Source organism: Aquarana catesbeiana, linkage group LG04, assembly GCF_042186555.1.
Source record: "Aquarana catesbeiana isolate 2022-GZ linkage group LG04, ASM4218655v1, whole genome shotgun sequence".
Lineage (NCBI taxonomy): Eukaryota > Metazoa > Chordata > Amphibia > Anura > Ranidae > Aquarana > Aquarana catesbeiana.
In genome coordinates this window covers 547,445,047-547,464,001 of record NC_133327.1, presented here as the reverse complement: position 1 = coordinate 547,464,001, position 18,955 = coordinate 547,445,047, and the positions used below count along the sequence as shown (strand labels likewise).

Here is an 18,955-nt window from a genome sequence, read left to right as displayed (position 1 = left end):
CAACTCGCCAATGCCTTTGTATGTGCTCCTTTTATAAACCTCACCCTTTTAACTAATCATTATGAACAATTAAAAAAATGTAAACACTAGATTATTTTTCTGCTTTTGCCTATTTACCGTTATTGAATATAGAGTCTGCAGAACTGAGAAGTGGCACATTAAAAATTTTTTTTCTGCACAAAAAATTGTAAAGCAGCTGCATTCATTCTTCTTCTTTTCACCTTTGTGAAGCTAAAATGCAAGCATGATTCACATGTAAATAGATCCTTGTTTTATCCAGCCAGCTGTGTGGAGTCCGTCCTGGCAACTGAGAGATTCACAAATAGAGGTAGTGACGGGAGGATAAATGGGTTGTTTAGAATAAGCAGGGGGTGTGGGGCTTACTGACGGAAAGAGGACTTTGTAGCCTAGATGTACTGGTCGGACTCTAAGGTGGTTGCCAGCTAGCTGATACAGGCCAGCATACAAAGCAAATGGTGGAAAGGTGATCTTACTGGAGCGAAGGATAGCTGGGAGATCCAAGTCCTAATTTTTTTCCAAAACATGTTTTTTAATTACTTTACATTTTTGTCCTACCGTTCTGTGTACACATATACACTGCTATATATATAGTGAACATATTACCTTACAGACACCTCTGTTGCGTCATGGCGACTTTCCAGATCTTTCAGCAGGACAAGATTAATTGTATTGTGCTGAATGCGAACATTGATATAGTGACAGCTAATTTGTCTGAAAGGTTTGTGTAATTAAAAACATCTGCCAACAGCATTTATGAGAGGAGGCTTGCTAATCCTTTCCAGGGAATAATGACTGTGATAGGTTACCCGGGGACTAAATGGAAGCTATAAATGGTGGAAATATCAGCTTTGCTTTTGCCCTTAGCAACTTTTTCGGATCACAAAAAGTCCTCGTCTTTTAAAATTGTAATAAAAATTTACTTAGTAGGTGATAAAACTTAATTTGTTGCACAAAACCATTTACCTCACATAACACTATTACCCCGTACACACGATTGGACTTTCCGACAACAAAACCGTTCGAAGGATGTTGGCTCCAACTTGTCTTGCATACACATGGTCACACAAATGTTGGCCAACAATTACAAACGTAGTGACGTACAAGACGTACGTGATATCTCCATTACGAATGCTAGTTTTACAAGACCAAGCGCTTCTGGCTCGTACTTGATTCCGAGCATGCGTGTACTTTTGTGCAACGGACTTGTGTACACATGATCGGAAAGTCCGACAACAAACATTTGTTGGCGGAAATTTGGGGAACCTGCTAGCCAACAGTTGTTGGCGTAAAGTCCGACAACAAATGTCTGATGGAGCATACACACGGTCGGACTTTCCGCCAACAAGCTCACATCCAACATTTACCATCGGAAAATCTGATCGTGTGTACGCGGCATTATACTGTATATTTAAATTGAAGCGAGACTAAAGTCTCGCTTCAATTTTTTTTTTTTTTTGTGTTAAAAAATAACAAACATGTTATACTTACCTGCTCTGCACAGTGGTTTTGCACAGAGCAGCCCAGATCCTCCTCTTCTTGGGTCCCTCCTCAGCGCTCCTGGCCCCTCCCTCCTGTTGCAGCTTGCTATGGGGGCACCCGAGCCGAACCACAGCTCCCTGTGTCGATTCACTGACTCTGATTGACAGCAGCGAAAGCCAATGGCGCTTCGCAGCCAATGAGGGGGGAGAGTGTCGGACATCCGAGTCTCTCCTGCAATATCGCTGGATCGAGATGGGCTCAGGTAAGTATTAGGGGGGCTGAGGGGGGCGGCTGCACACAGAAGGCTTTTTATCATAATGCATATAATGCATTAAGATACAAAACCCTCTGCCTTTACAACCACTTTAATGTAGCACAGTACACTGGTGTTGGTATTCCCTGACCAAACCTTTTAGGACTTGCCCTTTTAGTCCTCGTTCACACGGGCATAATTTAGCATATACCCATGCGAGGGCTGTTTGTGCCCATACAGGAATGCACAGGTGTTCCATGCATCCCTATGCAGGAAGTCCCATTCATGTCAATCGGAAAGCAGCTTCTGCTCTCGATTTGACAGCCAAGCGAGAATGGGAGCCTTGCCTTGGATGCAGACAGTACTGTGCACAGCTGATAAATTGAATGGGACTGCCTGCACAGGGATATCTAAAACACCTGTAAATCCCTGTGTGGGCAAACAGAGCCCTCGCACAGGCATGCGCATAAGTACCCCCATGTGAAGGAGGCCTTTCCATTTTTCTTAATTTTTTTCATAACAATTAATGTAAAGCACTGTGCAAAATATGGTGCTATATAAATCCTGCATTCCAAAAATATTTCAGTTTTAATTGATCCTCAATGTCACCGGGGATAAAGGTAACTCAAAAGATTTTAATTGCCCCCAGAACAAGAATATATGGGAAATCTTCCAATGGGGACACTTTTTCCTGTGACAACTGTCTAAGAGGGGATATCCCTCAGATTAAAAAAGATATTCGCTCACTTCCTGTTAAGTTTGCAGGACAGGAAGTGAAGGAAAAGCTCCCTGATCAGATAGATCAGAATATTTTATCAGCTCCTGTAACTTATAAGGCTGGGTAGGTTATGATGAATTGGATGCGGATTTCCCATCCAATTTGCATGACAGGAGATTGTGACCGACTGTCTATGGAGCCGGTTCACATATGTCTGGGGTGGCTGCGGAGCGGCATGCACAGAGGTCCTATGCGTCTTTGGCTCCATTTCAGGGTTGAATTCAGGCAAAAATTCAGCCCTGATTCATCCCTGAAATGGAGAACAGAGATGCACCGGACCCCTGCTGCACGCCGTATGTGGCTTAGATGTGTACCCAGCCTCAATGGAGCTTAAAGTGATTGTAAATGATCACCTTGTAAAACAACTCATTCAGTTTAAAATTGAAATGAAAGGCAAAACATTTGTGTATAGATCAAAAAAACATATTATCAATACCTTTTTTCCCCCTCTTTTTTGTAAGTGATCACATTCTTTCTGCTCCCTCTGTTCTCAGCTGCATTAGAGCTGGGGGCAGGAGAATCAACAGTACACTGGTCTTCCCAGTGAAAGGCGGTGAGTGGGGGGGGGGGGGGGTGGCGGTCAGGACCAGTCTGGTCATTGCAGAAGAGCAGGCTGAGTTTCCAGCATAGCTAGTGAACTGACCACACTGTGCTCTCATGCCTAGCATGGCCAGTTTTTAATAGGAAAGCAGATGGACTGGCAGGAACACCAGGGATTTTACACAAAGGAAGCAATAGAAAGAGAGTAGGATACTTTTTCATACAAGTACATGGTACAGCAGGCACATATCAGGAAAATGAAATGCTGGGGTAACACTTTAATGCTAAGGTCATATTTATTCAAAAACTGACATTATAGACCAGTTAAACTGAAGACAGCGGGTCCCCACATACAAAAAATGGGAAATACAAATACATTATGCTAGTATGAAATTTCCTTTAAGTGATGCAAGATGATCCAAAAAAAAAAAATGATCAGAAAAATTCTACCTTGGTTATTATTACAATTGTATCAATTCTAATAAATGTAAAGCAATATTACAACAGATTAAGGTAATAGTAGGGGCATACAAAGGATTGTAAACATGGGGCTCAATAGGCTTCTCATCTTGTCCATAGCTTACAAATGAAATGGCCTTATCTTATACTACCATATAATATTATTCAAACTTCTTTGGACCATCACAATTACTAAGCCACCACCATAAAAGATATACTGCATAATAACATCATATTGGCTTTAAGTGTCCACTATGGAGCCTATGAGAGTGGCGTTAGCGCCTTCTATTTCTAAAACTTGTTCCTTCAAGAAACCATTGCGAGATGATGTCACAAAGCATATGTACACCACAATGTCACGATGCACCAATGTATAATGTTGTTGCGCCTTTTTCAGTTTCAGAAATCCCCCACCGTGTCTACGCACTAAGCAAAGGAGGGAGGGTAGAAGACCAAATACAGTCCTTCACTAAAGAGTCTACATGACAGATACATAAAGGGGTTGATTTACTAAAATTGAAGAGTGCAAAATCTGGTGCAGCTCTGCATAGAAACCAGGTTCCAGTTTTTTTTTGTTTTGTGGAAGCTTAAACAAGCTGAAGTTAAAAGCTGATTGGCTACCATGCACAGCTGCACCAGATTCTGCACTCTCCAATTTTAGTAAATCAACCCCACAGTCTACAAATGAATTGAGGTCAAGTGGGGACCAGTTACTGCCATATAGAAATCAATGTTATAGAGCAACAATAAAGACAAAATATTAAACCCATACCAGCCATGTTACAAAAAAATACATTCCAAAGTTAAAAAGGGCAGAAATATATAAATATAACCTAACCTAAATCTTACTTTTACAACAATGGATTACTAGCACAGCCTCATCAGGTCAAACATAACCACCAAACTGTCAAGGATGGAGTAACTTCCAACTGGCTTGGGATACACTATTATAGCCCCCATGAGTGGTCTGAGACTCTCCTACTGTACCTACAGAACTTCTCCCGGCTAAAAACTGTGATTTTTTTTTTGCTGTACCTTCTTGCTCCTGTGACGTCTGCACTCACGGGTTTCACAGTGACAGGAAGTAAGGGAAAAAATTCAAATCGGAGTCAAAGGGAGTAATAAAAACCTTACAGAAATGATCACATTTCTTCCCTACTTTATCCAAAAAACAGTTGGAGTTAAGCTGGCCATAGATGAATCGAAATGTGGCCAGTTCACCAGTCACTGGCCGAATTTTGATCCATGTGTGTCAACGCCTGTTTGACAGAAGTTGATCGTTGGAATACTGTGTCCCAGTGGTGAGGATTCACACATCCACCTGCTTGTGTGGATGGGAAATCTGTTTTAATACATGTTAATGTTATAAAAATCTTGTTTCCTTGTGTAATTTGAAATTATATTTTCACACATGGGAGCAGCCATTTATAGCTCATTACATGAACAGGCTTTGCTTTCTGGTTTGCAGTGCTACATAATAGTTGAGCATAGAACCAAATCCACACTATGATCTTATCAAATTTTACACTTTAGAGTGCATTTCACAGTGATTTGCTAGATGTCCAAGCCCCTGGAAGATGTCTCTGTGGACGAAACATGTAGGGAAGAGCAATAGCGGTGACATTATCATGCACGCTGGCAGACCGAGCTGAGCAGTGTTTACTTGCCTGTTGTAAACCTTGCTTGTGAGTACATGTTTTTAACAATAAATTGAAGATTTTAAGTTTATTACACTGTGGGCTTCTCCTTTTCTTACACCCTGTATATATACTGGCTGGTTCATTAAGTGAAATACCGGTGGCATAATTATATTGGGAGGATCTGTGTTGACCAGATTGTGCCTTGGGGAAATAATGGAGCGCAAGTTGACCTCCATTATATTGAGCTCTGATAATTTGGGAAGATGCTATTTTTTTATGTAGTGGTAGAAATACAGCACAACGAATACAGTCTTGTTGGAGTCTCAGTGGAATGCACCTGCATAATTTACCTATCAGCGGACTTGCAATGGTCACTAATATTGTCATTTATGCTTATTACTTCAAAGCTTTTAGCAGGTAAAGTGCAATACAAAAAATGTTTGTTTTTTAATGGTGTTGTATTTGAGTGCAAGCAAGTGCTGCCATTACTGTATAAACCTAAAATTGTTTAATTATTTTTTTAGTGACTTGAGGATTTAACTCCATTTTTAAGGACATTTTTGTACATAATATGATTTGCAAATTGCATAAACTTGTAGAAACCAGATTTTAGGATTTTTTGTAGGCAGATCAGCTTCATGTTGTTTTATATGGTTGTTATGAGTTGATGTGCTTTGCTCCTCATAATTGCTCTTTGCTCTGGCTTACTGAATATGCCTGTTTATGTATCTACTATCTTTTTTATGGAGAAGACGGTTAAATGAAAAAAAACCCAAGCTATTTAATTAGTTAATTAAGCTTTTTAACATTACGAACCTGTGGTCATTTATGTCTGCAATATTTATTGGAAAACTATCTAAGTCAGTGACTGTATAGAAGCCAAAAGGTCAGCTTGCATTTTCTGAAGGAGCAACCCCCATATTTTTATTGTGACAGGTTTACTTTCAAGCAAGCATGTACTTTATCTATGCAGAGCAAAGCAACAGATTGACTTTAACGAGGGCAAAGACATACATAGGCTTTATTCCACTATGAGTCACTGAATTTGTGGTCTGTGTACTAGGTCAGTGCCTAAGAAAGCCCTAAAGCTATTTGATCAACCTGGCAGGCATGTAAATAACATTTTCAGAAGGTGATCAGAACTGGCTGCCTATGTATTTCTCTAAGCACAACATTTCTTTAAAGCAGCCATTCCTCAACCGAGTTTCTGTGGAACCTAGGGTTGTGCCAGAGGCTAATATGGGTTTCTTGAGCTGCAGCCGAGTGACCACCCATCTGATGGTACCTGCATAGTTCCAGGGCCAACGCTACTTGGCAAAACCAGCCACATGACCCAGTTATCTTTTTAGCTGTCTGTAAGTTTGTTATTCTAACCACCACTGTAAGGATGCTATTCTTCCTACTGACCACCAAAATAGGGAACATTTTTCCTATTGACCTTCAATAAATTGGTTTTGATAAGTGTTTAAGGGGTTCCTCTGGGGTAAAAAGGTTGAGAAAGGTTGCTTTAAAGGGTGTTCCCTTTTGGTCTGCTAAATATGCCATCAAATGTGTTATGTTATATCTGTTTAATAATTAAAAAATGTATTTGTGCTGCACCCTTATCAGCTGTTTCCAGTTCTCTGTGAGGACTACAGAACACCTCACCATGTTATGAAGAATAATGGAAAGGTGTATTGTAGTTCTGGCCTAGGTGACAATGTTGCTTCTCCATAAATGCAGTAAGATGAGTGAGCGTTGTTGTCCTAGGACAGGAAACATGTTACTGACAGGATCACCAAGTGAAACAAAAGGAAAACCAAAAACTAGTTCAGCTGCCACCTCTAAGGACTGTACTATTGTTATTGTTTTTGGGCTTAGTTGCACTTTAAGGGGTTGTGTTGATGTATGCTACATTTTGCATTCAGACACAGTGCTATTCAAAAGTATGTGGATGAATGCAAAATGCAATGTGGTTATCTTGCTGTGCCTGCAGTGTGAACAGATCTCAAATAGGACCTGCCATAGCCAAAGAAAGCAGGTCAAACATGGTCTTGGAATTGTTATTCACACTACACTAGACGTGCATTTAAGCTTCAAACACATGTCAAATGCAGTAAAACAAAGTCCACCTACACAAAACCCTAAGACAGCTCTTAGGTGACAGATGTCTAATCTAGAATGGGCAATGAGACATTTGCCTGTCATCAAATGGCTTTCACTCTGCCAGGACCCACAGCTATTTTCCTGATTTGGATGACAACGGATGCAGATGGTGCAGTAACTACTGCTCACAACCATTGGAAGCGCTCGTTACTGCACATGGACTGATTGTTGCAACCAGTGCTCGCATCGGTCTCATCACTTGCTTTTCTAAGGCCGTGCATGGCCAGTCTAATTCTGCATGTGTTTTCTGTCCTCCTCCAGCTGTTCAGCCTGCAAGTCTGTTGGGAATTTACAACACCCAAGTAGAGAAGTTGGAGGATTAGAACTGGAAGTGTTTTTCGCAGGACCTTTACAATGGAGCATTGTGGTAACAAAGGAAAGGAGGTGATTCATGTTAACCCTCCAGATCCACCTCATCCTCCTCCATTTAAATGATTGAGTGGAATCATCATTTAAGATTAAATTTCATCTTCAAAAAAGTACTTTCATAGTTTTAGATTTGGAAAAGTGAAATCCTGTGATATCATTTATGTACACTGTATCTTCTGTAATACAAACCAAGCACGTTTTTGGCTAGCTTGAGCATTAATTGTAGAGATTGCAATGTGAAAATTTACAGAGAACACTCAGGAGAAGATTTGTTTAAATATATCAAGAATTGGCAGATAGTTCATCACATAGGTTGAGAAAAGTCTGATCTCCATCCCATTTTAATCTCTCCCAGGTCCATAGGAAGGAAAAATAAATCTTCATGGGCGAAGAGGTCAAAATTATTTCCTGACCCTCCAAAGTCAGTTAGACCAATTCCTTGAATTAAAATATTTCTGTATTAACCTTTAAGAATGATAACTCTGGATACTGTAAGCTGCAAGAAAACCATTCGGTCCTTTTTGAAATTCCATAATTTTTTTCACTATTACATCATAAGGTAACGCATTCTACTGCTTTACCACTCTTACTGTAAAGAACCATTTTCTTAATGATGGACAAATTCTTTTGGCTATGGGATATAATGTCCCCTTGTCCTTTGTACCATGTTACCAAAGTTGACTTGCCAAATCTTTATACTGGCTTTGAATATATTTGAACATGTAATTAAGTAGTCTTTAAGACATCTTCTTTTCCCAATCTGAATGTCAAATTTTTGGTCATGTGGCGATCTGTTGTATGGCCAATCTAAGATTACACTGGAAGTCTAACATTTTTCACTTTGTATTTTATACATTTTGTGAAATTTGTTAAAAGTGCAATTAAAGAGTTTTCCCTTAGGAACTGTATTATAAATACATGATACTTTGCTGCTGTTTGGAGAAAAGACAGATACCAGACCTCATAAGAAAATATCATGCTATGAATGTTTAGTTTTACATTTTTATTACCACAGATAAAACTGTCTTGATGTCTTCATCCAGTCTTATATGCATTAGGGAGCGTTCTTTTTAACAGGAGCCTCTTGTTGAGTTATCAGTGCGTTAAAACACAAAGCAAAAGTTCAAGCACATGTTCTATGGTTATCTTAAATGGTTTAATACAAAAATACGCTCAACAGTCTTCACCCAGGAGAGTCGTGTCACTTTCTCATTTCATAATGTGCTTTTGTGATCATGGTTGATGTTTTCATATGAACTGGGTACATAGGGGTAGAGGGTGCCTAAGGCCAACTTCATCCAAAACAGATAGTTAAACAAAGATGCGTGCCAAACTGTTCTCCAGCTTTGCATGTTATGCAAATTCATCTGGAGAATCCAATTCTATCATTTTGCTTTGCATTACCTTGGGAAACAGGGAATTATGGTGCATATATCATATAATAGATATAACAGATAACAGCAAACACTGAATACTTAAATAACAGTTTTGATTGGGGTTGGCCTTTACAGGGACTAAGGCACAACTGTAGATGTATTTTCTTAAAAGTTATCGTAAAAGTTATATTATGGTGAAAGTACATCTGTTTCCTGTGTTATCATAAGTATTATTACTAACATGGGTGTTGCAACAATTTCTTAATTTACAGAGAATGGGGAACTCCGAAAGTCAGTACAGTGTTCAGGGAACACAAAGCCAAGGCAGTAATTCTCTGTCAGATGTCAAGCAAAAGAGTTGTTCTTTGAAAATCCACAGCGGCCACAGTAAAGAGGAGAAACCTTGGACCTCTCCTAGGTGGGCACGGACCAACAGCAGCGCTAGTTACAAGTCTCGCTCCCTTGCAAGAAATTGCCTGTCTCAATGCAAAAGCAACCCTCCGTACTCATCAAAACATGGGGACGTAGTGCTTAAGACATCTAAAAGTTGTGGCCACCTTAAACAGAGATCTGGTTTGTGCGGGGACTATTGCCAGGCAAATAACAACACATATATGCCAGATAATGGGTATCATTATGTTGGCATTGACACCCCTGATGACTACAGAGGATGTAATGGGCATATTTTAAGCTGTTATGACATTCATGACAGTATGTCATTGGCACTGCAAGCTGAAGAAAGGAAAAGTCCAAAAGTTTTGATCAAAACACTTGGAAAGCTGGATGGTTGTCTAAGAGTTGAATTCCACAACAATTCAGGAAACGGTATGCCTTCAGATGACTCTGATGGACCAGTTCAGTTGCTCAGGTACTCCCCCGCAATGGAGACAAAGGATATGCTTAAGAATGATCCTTGTAGAAACTCTGGTATGGAATTTACAGCAAGCCGCGGTTTGTCAGCAAGTGACTCCGGTCTAAGATCAAGTAAAGGGAGTTCGCTGAGTTCTGACTCTTCATGGTACGACTGTCCCTGGGGAAACAATAGGGACATTAATGACTTAGATGGCTCCTACTTGACAAGGACTTCATTGGACACTAGTGTACATGGTGCTCTTATTCCCAATGAGAGCGGTGTACTCTTCAACCAGACATCTTCGCTCTCCTCACTTCGTGAATTATACAACTCAGATTTAGGTGGTGGTTTAGCTCAAGGTCGACTCTCAGATGAATACATAAGTTCTGGTCACACCTTAAGTAATAGGGTTTCTTTTGCTTCTGATATTGATGTTCCATCAAGAGTCGAACATAGAGCGCCGACTCAGTATTCCTCATACACTCTGCCATGCAGAAAATCAAGGCCCTTAACTGAAGAAGCCTCTAAAAAAGAGACACTGAAAAACCGAATGAGGCGTATTAGTGACTGGACAGGCAGCTTGTCAAGGAAAAAAAGAAAGTTGCAGGTGGGTTCCATATTACCGTATGTTATTAATGTGGACCTGTAGTGGACCTAAAGGGGTTCATTTACTAAAGCTGTAGAGTGCAAAATCAGGCTCACTTCTGCATAGAAACCAATAAGCTTCTAACCTCAATTTGTTCAATTAAGCTTTGGCAAAAAAACCTGGAAGCTGTTTGGTTTCTATGCAGATGTGAGCCTGATTTTGCACTCCTTGGCTTTAGTGAATAAACCCCAGAGTGTCACATACTTATATAATTCTGTAATATTAGCCTTTAGCAGGCAACTGGTTGTTGCTATCTAAAGGCTGATAGCACTGGAAAAGATTAGTATGTGACACTTTGGCTTGAAAGTGTATGTCAATCCAAAATAGTTTTCTAGTCTTGGATGGAGTGGAAAAGAATTCGAACTCCTGTTGGGTTTTTACTGCTCTCTGGAATTTTATTGAAGAGATTTACCCACTATTCCTGACTTCCTGTCAGCTGTTAACCACTTCAGCTCTGGAAGGTTTTACCTCCTTCATGACCAGGCCATTTTTTTTACCATTTAGCACTGTGCTACTTTAACTGGTAATTGCGCAGTTCTGGAACGCTGTACCCAAACAACATGATTTTTGTTTTCACACAAATAAAGCTGTCTTTCGGTGGCATTTGATTACCACTGGGTTTTTCATTATCTTTTTTATTATATAAACAAAAACATTTTGAAAAAAAAAAACAAAAACAAAAAAAGCAATATTTTTTGCTTTCTGCTATAAAATATATTCAATAAAAAAATATTAAAATCAAATTTCTTCATAAATTTTGGCCAACGTGTATTCTGCTATATGTCTTTGGTAAATAAAAAACCCAAAAAGTATATATTGATTGGTTTGTGTAAAAGTTATAGCATCTACAAACTATGGTATATGTATATATATATATATATATATATATATATATATATATATATACAGGCATACCCCACTTTTAAGTACACAATGGGGTTTATTTACTAAAAGCTGGAAAGTGCAAAATCAGGCTCACTTCTGCATAGAAACCAATGAGAATTAGTTTCTATGCAGAAGTGAGCCTGATTTTGTACTTTCCAGCTTTAGTAAATAAACCCCATTGTGTACTTAAAAGTGGGGTATGCCTGTATATGTTTTTAGGATTTTTTTATACTACTAATGGCGGTGATTAACAACTTATAATGGGACTGTGATAGTGCAGCAGGCAATCTGACATTAATTGAAACTGGAGCAGGGGGGAGGGGGCTGACTAACTGACACTGATATCACCAGTGACACTAATACAGTGATCAGTGCTAGTACTATACACTGTCACTTAATGACACTGGCTGGGAAGGGGTTAACATCTAAGGCGATCAAGGGGTTAAATGTGTGCCTAAGAGTGTGTAATATGTTCTGCTTTTTACTGAAAATCTTTGTTACTTATCCCTACTTTGCAGGGATAAGAAACAGAGAGATTGTTCTCTCTGTACAGAGCCCTGTGTCGATTGTCAACACAGGGCTCTGGGCTGTGATTGGACACAGCTGATCAGCAGGTCCCGAGGATGAATCATTGGCTGGGTTCTGCTGACAGACTCATGCTGTGTACAATCACGCCAGGTGCACCCGTGCACCCTAACCCTATTACCAGTACATCTGTTGCCTGCACGGGTCGCTCATCCACAGTACTTTGCAGAAAGGCGAGCCTTAGGTGGTTAAACCAGACAGGAATATCTGCAACAGAAACGGACAGAAATAAACAGAAACATATTATTATTTATTGCTATGTTGCTGTTGGAGAGTTAAGCCTTGTACACACGATCCAATTGTTGGCCAACCGAGTGTCTGATTTTTGTCTTAAGGGCTTGTGCCTGGATCTTGTCTTGCATACTAACGGTACACAATTGTCGGGCAACAAACACAAACGTAGTGACGTTCTACAAGGTATTTCAGCTCTTGAGCGCCAACCTTTGGGCCCCTTCTGATAATTTCGTGTTTGGTGAGCATTGATTCCGAGCATGCGTGTTTGTACTTTCGACTTTTGTGTGAGGATTTGTGTACTGACCATCAGAAAATCTGGCAACCAACCGTTGTCCACCGAAAATTTACTAACATGTCATCCAACATTCGTTGGCCGAAAGTTGGACAACAATTGTCAAAAGGAGCGTACTAATGGTCAAAATTTAAGACAACAGTCTGTCAACAGACAATCCCCTGCCAACAATCGGATTGCGTGTACAAGGCTTTACCCTCACTTCCTTCCGGGTAAAACATTGTCAGCAGGACAGAAAGTAAGGGTAAATCTATCTATTAATGCTGTCTGGAGCCACGGATAGCATTAAAATCTGATGGGTTCTAACCCTTCCCCATCTAAAACCTGTTCTGGCTGGGCATATACTTTACGTTTAATGCTGCATGCACATGGATGTATTGAGGCCATGGGGCATATTTTTGTCTCAATAGTCCATGTAGCCTGATAGCAAAATTAGGAAGGTGGATGAGAGAATTTTTTTTTTAGGTTTATCAATCATATAATATGTTTAAACTGTAATTGTGTTGCACATCTGTTAATAATTACAGCGTTCATAAGTTGATGTTCTTGGTTAAAAGTGATCCTAATATGCGATTCTCTCTTTACCTTCAGGAACCAAAATCTAAAGAGACAAGTGAATGCTTTGACAGTGGCATTGATGCCTTTACAGCTGAGACAAGTTCTCCTCCATATCTCTCCAGTACGATGTGGTCTGGTGGCTCAGGACAGGTTATAGCACAGAGGAGTAAGCCAACCAGTGCAATCAGCAGCGACGTGCTTAGACAAAACATCTATGAAAATTTCATGAGGGAGCTAGAGTTAGATCGAACCAATGTTGAAGAAGCTGCTACCCTGTCAGGTACAGAAGACTCAAGCAGCGACTCCCTAAGCTCCTTGGAACAACTTGACCTGCTGTTTGAAAAGGAGCAAGGGGTTGTTCGCAAAGCAGGGTGGCTCTTCTTTAAGCCTCTCATCACCCTTCAGAAAGAGAAAAAACTGGAGCTGGTAAACCGGAGAAAATGGAAGCAATACTGGGTTACATTAAAAGGTAAGGTATGCATATATCTGCAATGACCAATCATTTTCCAATGCTATTTTCAATGCATTTATAATTGTTTCTTTGGCTTGTGAATCATTTTTTTCCAAGTATAGATAATCAATTGTTGAGCTAATGAAAAGAAAGAAAAGCATAATATTTCACAGGAACAAACATATACAGTGAGGGAAAAACATACAGTATTTGATCCCCTGCTGATTTTGTACGTTAGCCCACTGACAAAGCAATTATCAGTCTATAATTTTAATTGTAGGTTTATTTTAACAGGGAAAGACAGAATAACAACAAAAAAATCCAGAAAAATGCATTTAAAAAAAGTTATAATTTGATTTGCATTTTAATGAGTGAAATAAGTATTTGACCCCTTCACAAAACATGACTTAGTACTTGGTGGCAAAACCCTTGTTGGCAATCACAGAGGTCAGACATTTCTTGTAGTTGGCCACCAGGTTTGCACACATCTCAGAATAGATTTTGTCCCACTCCTCTTTGCAGATCCTCTCCAAGTCAATAAAGTTTCAAGACTGACATTTGATAACTCGAACCTTCAGCTCCCTCTACATATTTTCTATGGGATTAAGGTCTGGAGAATGTCTAGGCCACTCCAGGACCTTAATGTGCTTCTTCTTGAGCTCCTTTTTTTGCCTTGGCCATGTGTTTTGGGTCATTGTCATGCTTGAATACCCATCAACGACCCATTTTCAATGCTCTGGCTGAGGGAAGGAGGTTCCTACTTAAGATTTGAGGGTACATCGTCCCTTTGATGCAGTGAAGTTGTCCTGTCCCCTTAGCAGAATGTTTCCACCTCCATGTTTGATGGTGGGGATGGTGTTCTTGGGGTCATAGGCAGCATTCCTCCTCCTCCAAACACAGCGAGTTGATGCCAAAGAGCTTGATTTTGGTCTCATCGGATCACAACACTTTCACCCAGTTCTCCTCTGAATCATTCATATGTTCATTAGCAAACTTCAGACAGGCCTGTACATGTGCTTTCTTAAGCAGGGGGACCTTGCGGGCGCTGCAGGATTTCAGTCCTTCGTAGCGTATTGTGTTACCAATTGTTTTCTTGGTGACTATGGTTCCAGCTGCCTTGAGATCATTGACAAGATTCTCCTGTGTAGTTTTGGGTTGATTCCTCACCGTTCTCATGTTCATTGAAACTCCACAAAGTGAGATCTTGCAAGGAGCCCCTGATCGAGGGAGATTGAGTTATTTTGTGGTTCTTTCATTTGCGAATAATCGCACCAACTGTTGTCACCCTCTCACCAAGCTGCTTGGCGATGGTCTTGTAGCCCATTCCAGCCTTGTGTAGGTCTACAATCTTGTCCCTGACATCCTTGGACAGCTCTTTGGTCTTGGCCATGGTGGAGAGATTGGAATCTGATTGATTGATTGATTGATTGCTCCTGTGGACAGGTGCCTTTTATACAGGTAACAAGCTGAGATCAGGAGCACTCCCTTTAAGAGAGTGCTCCTAATCTCAGCTTGTTACCTGTATAAAAGACACCTGGGAGCCAGAAATCTTGTTGATTGATAGGGGATCAAATACTTATTAAACCTACCTATTAAAATTATAGACTGATCATTTCATTGTCTGTGGGCAAACGTACAAAATCAGCAGGGGATCAAGTACTTTTTTCCCTCACTGTATGTCTGTTACGTGTAGTAGAGATACGAATCATTTCAAATGTCTGAGCTTCCTCAGGACTACATTGTAGGGGGACTCCTGCTAATTCAGTCAATCCTGCTAGGGACTTCTTAACAGAAGTTTTTATTAAAGTGTACGTGTACCCTTACTTTGTAAATCAACCCATTCAGTATAAAATAGAAATTAAAGCAAAACAAAACATTTGTGTATATATATATATTTATATATATATATATTTCTCAAAATTTCCACTCACTTGCTCACATTAGGCGAGTGAAAAAAAGCTGGGGGCGAGTGTAGATCTGCATCGGAGGGGGATTGGGACACCGCTCCTATCATTCTTTTCGCAAGACCTGGCATACAGTGGGAGTCGGCAAGAAACTATATGAGGTGGGGGCGGGGCGGGGAGTGGGGTTGGGGCGGGAGCTGCTAAAGTTTACTTTTCCCAGTAACAAGCTGGTGATTTGTTGCTTGGACCGCCAGCAACCAATTACCAGCTGGTAATTGGAAAAGTTAACCCTGGCAGCTTCCGCTCCCCTGTCCAGTGTTGTACTCTGTTGTAAGTCTCTCTGCATCCTAAATCAGTGAAAGTGTCATTCATTGGTTTTAATTTTTTTTTTTTATGTTATATTTAATATAGCATTAAATATTTACTTAACAAGGCAGTAATGATATATACAGTGCCTATAGTAGCCAATCATCCTTATTTTATTTATCACAGTCAGATCAATTAAATATGCTTTATGTTAATATTGTTAAAGTTGTTTTTTTAAATATTTATTTTTGTAACTTAATTCTGCATAAAACATTAACCAGTGTAATTAAAAGAGATAATTTACGAGGGCGGGTTTAGGTGCCATATTGGGGTCGGGGCAGGTTAAGGGTTAAAGGTTGGGGGGGCGAGTAACTTTTAAGGCCTGGCTAGTAGCTAAGGACTTGAAATTTTGAGCCCTGTATATATGTATATGTATAGAAATTATAAATACCTTTTTTTCTTTTTTTTTATAAGTGATACATTACCTTCTGTTCTCAGCTGCATAAGGGGTTTAGAGATCTTGGAGAGGAGAAACAGCAGCATACTGGCTTTCCCAGTAAATGGCTGGGGTGGGGGGTGTCAAGACATGTCCGATCATTGGAGGAGAGCAGGCTGATTTCCCAGCACAGCCAGAAAGTGACCATACTGTGCCCTCATGCCTGGCATGGTCGGTTTGAAATAGAAGAGCAGGAGGACTGGCAGAAACATCAGGTATTTCACACAAAGGAAGCAATACTAAGAAAACAGGATACTTTTTCATACAAGTACATGGTATAGCAGGCACCAGTGGTTGCCCGTCCATTAGGGGCGCCCGAGCGCTGCCCCCTCTATCCACGACTGCCACCACCATGCTCTATTCACAGCCGCTATTTTGACAGAACACCGTCACCCCCTATACATGCTTCTGGCCCCTATCAGGATGCCGGGCACATGAATTACAGAAGCGGGGGTGTTTTTTTGAAGCACCTGATGAGAGCCAGAGGCTCTAATAGGCTTTAAAATAAGGTGGGCACGTGGCGCAGAGCATTACTCTTTAATCACTTTTAGCAGCTGAATTATTCACTTACTGAGTGCCATGACCGCTGCCCTGGGTTTCCTGTTTCCAAGTGGCTCAGCACTCTTGCAACATCCTATAGAGGACCCTTTTATGCAGGGACTATAATTGTGCATCAGTAGAAACACACAGCCCTGTAGCCTAGGATGGCAAGGTATTCCCCTGGCCCCCCACTTCCCAGAAGTTACTATACTGACTGGAGACTTCACTGTGAATACTTTCCAGTGATGACTGGAAGTTCAGGGAAGCAGCACTGAGAGAGTAGGAGGCACCAGCATTGGAACTTGTAAATTGCAAGTGCTTGGGTGAGGGTTTTACCAAATAATTTACTGGGAAGTGTTTATTTTATTGTGCTCAGTGTGTTAACCTAAAAAAACGCTGAGGGTTTTATACTACTTTATTGTGCACTTTGATGTGTCTAGTTTATTTTAAAGCACCACTTAAAGCGGAGCTCCACCCAAAAGGGAAGCTGCGCTTGTTTGCTTCCTATCCCCCTCCGGTGCCACATTTAACACCTTCTGGGAGGGGGAGGGGGGAGCGGGTACCTGTTCCTCTTCCGGGAAACCTCGCCGCGGTGAGAGTGCCCTCAGAAGTTTGGCCCTCCTCTTGATTCCCCCGCCACTGGGCCATTCGGTTCGCGCATGCGCAGTAGGGAACATCTTCAATGCTGGTTTCCCTTACACCGAATGGCGGCAGCATCCAAGAGCCGATTGGAAAATCGGCTGGGGTGCCGACATGGAGGGATCCCTGGACAGGTCAGGGCCGTCTTTAAGGCAGGGCAAAAGGAGCAGCTGCCCTGGGCCCTATCATTGTTGTGGGGCCCAAAGCAGCTGCCTCATACTTGCCAACTATCCCATAATAAAGGCGGCATTCATATGTATATCACGCTCCTCTGCGAGGAGATGATGTGCTGTAACCTCTAGCAACCAGTGAGCAGTGTTAGTGTACAGTAATCTCTAGCAACCAATAACAAGCAGAAATCATTTGCTGTAACCTCTAGCAACTAATCAGTGAGCCGTAATGTGTGCTGTAACCTCTAGCAACCAGTCAGTAAGCAGTAATGATATGCTGTAACCGCTGGCAACCATTCACAATTGCTGCCTGATCTTATACAGTAAACTGATTTTAAGTCTAGCTGCTATTTATTGTATGTCTCAGAGCAGGTGGAGAGTGAAATTGCATGGGGGGGGCCCAAGAAAATTTTTGCCCAGGGTCCAATCAATATTAAAGACGGTCCTGGGACAGGTAAGTGTCAAATTATTAAAAGTCAGCAGCTACAGTACTTGTAGTAACTGACTAATTTTTTTGGTGGGGGGGGGGACGAAACTCCTCTTTAACCACTTAAGCCCCGGACCATTTGGCTGGCCAAAGACCAGAGCACTTTTTGCTATTCGGCACTGTGTCGCTTTAACTGACAATTGCGCGTGCGAAGTGGCTCCAAAACAAAATTGACGTCCTTTTTTTCCCACAAATAGAGCTTTCTTTTGGTGGTATTTGATCACCTCTGCGGTTTTTATCTTTTGCGCTATAAACAAAAAAAAGAGTGACAATTTTGAAAAAAAAGCTATATTTTTTACTTTTTGCTATAATAAATATCCCCAAAAAATGTATATAAAAAACATTTTTTTCCTCAGTTTAGGCTGATATGTATTCTTCTACATATTTTTAGTAAAAAAAAATCGCAATAAGCGTATATTGATTGGTTTGCGCAAAAGTTATAGCGTCTACAAAATAGGGGATAGTTTTATGGCATTTTTATGAATAATTTTTTTTTTTTTACTAGTAATGGTGGTGATCAGCGATTTTTATTGTGTGGCAGACAGATTGGACAATTTTGGCGCTATTTTGGGACCATTCACATTTATACAGCGATCAGTACGATTAAAAATGCATTGATTATTTTGTAAATGTGACTGTCAGTGAAGGGGTTAACCACTAGGTGGCGCTGTGGGGGTTAAGTGTGTCCTAGGGAGTGATTCTAACTGTGGGTGGGGGGGGGGGCTATGTGTGACACATTACTGATCACCGCTCCCGATTACAGGTAGCGGTGATCAGTGTCAGTGTCATTAGGTAGAATGAGGAAATGCTTGTTTACATTAGCATCTCCCTGTTCTTCTTCACCGTGAG

The 18,955-nt window shown here is 40.7% G+C and overlaps 1 protein-coding gene across 4 annotated transcripts in view; it reads left to right on the top strand.

The window, feature by feature from the left end:
• The window catches only part of TIAM2 (TIAM Rac1 associated GEF 2), a 432,210-nt gene that overhangs the window by 193,463 nt on the left and 219,792 nt on the right, over window positions 1-18,955 (top strand). For 2 of the 4 annotated variants that reach the window (XM_073627922.1, XM_073627923.1), the window contains 3 exons: window positions 7,577-7,699; window positions 9,333-10,520; window positions 13,147-13,582. In XM_073627922.1, coding sequence (XP_073484023.1) covers window positions 7,670-7,699; window positions 9,333-10,520; window positions 13,147-13,582 — 1,654 coding nt within the window. In that variant the 5' untranslated portion in view covers window positions 7,577-7,669. The remainder of the gene's footprint in view (window positions 1-7,576; window positions 7,700-9,332; window positions 10,521-13,146; window positions 13,583-18,955) is intronic. The other 2 variants (XM_073627924.1, XM_073627925.1) reach the window with 1 other exon arrangement.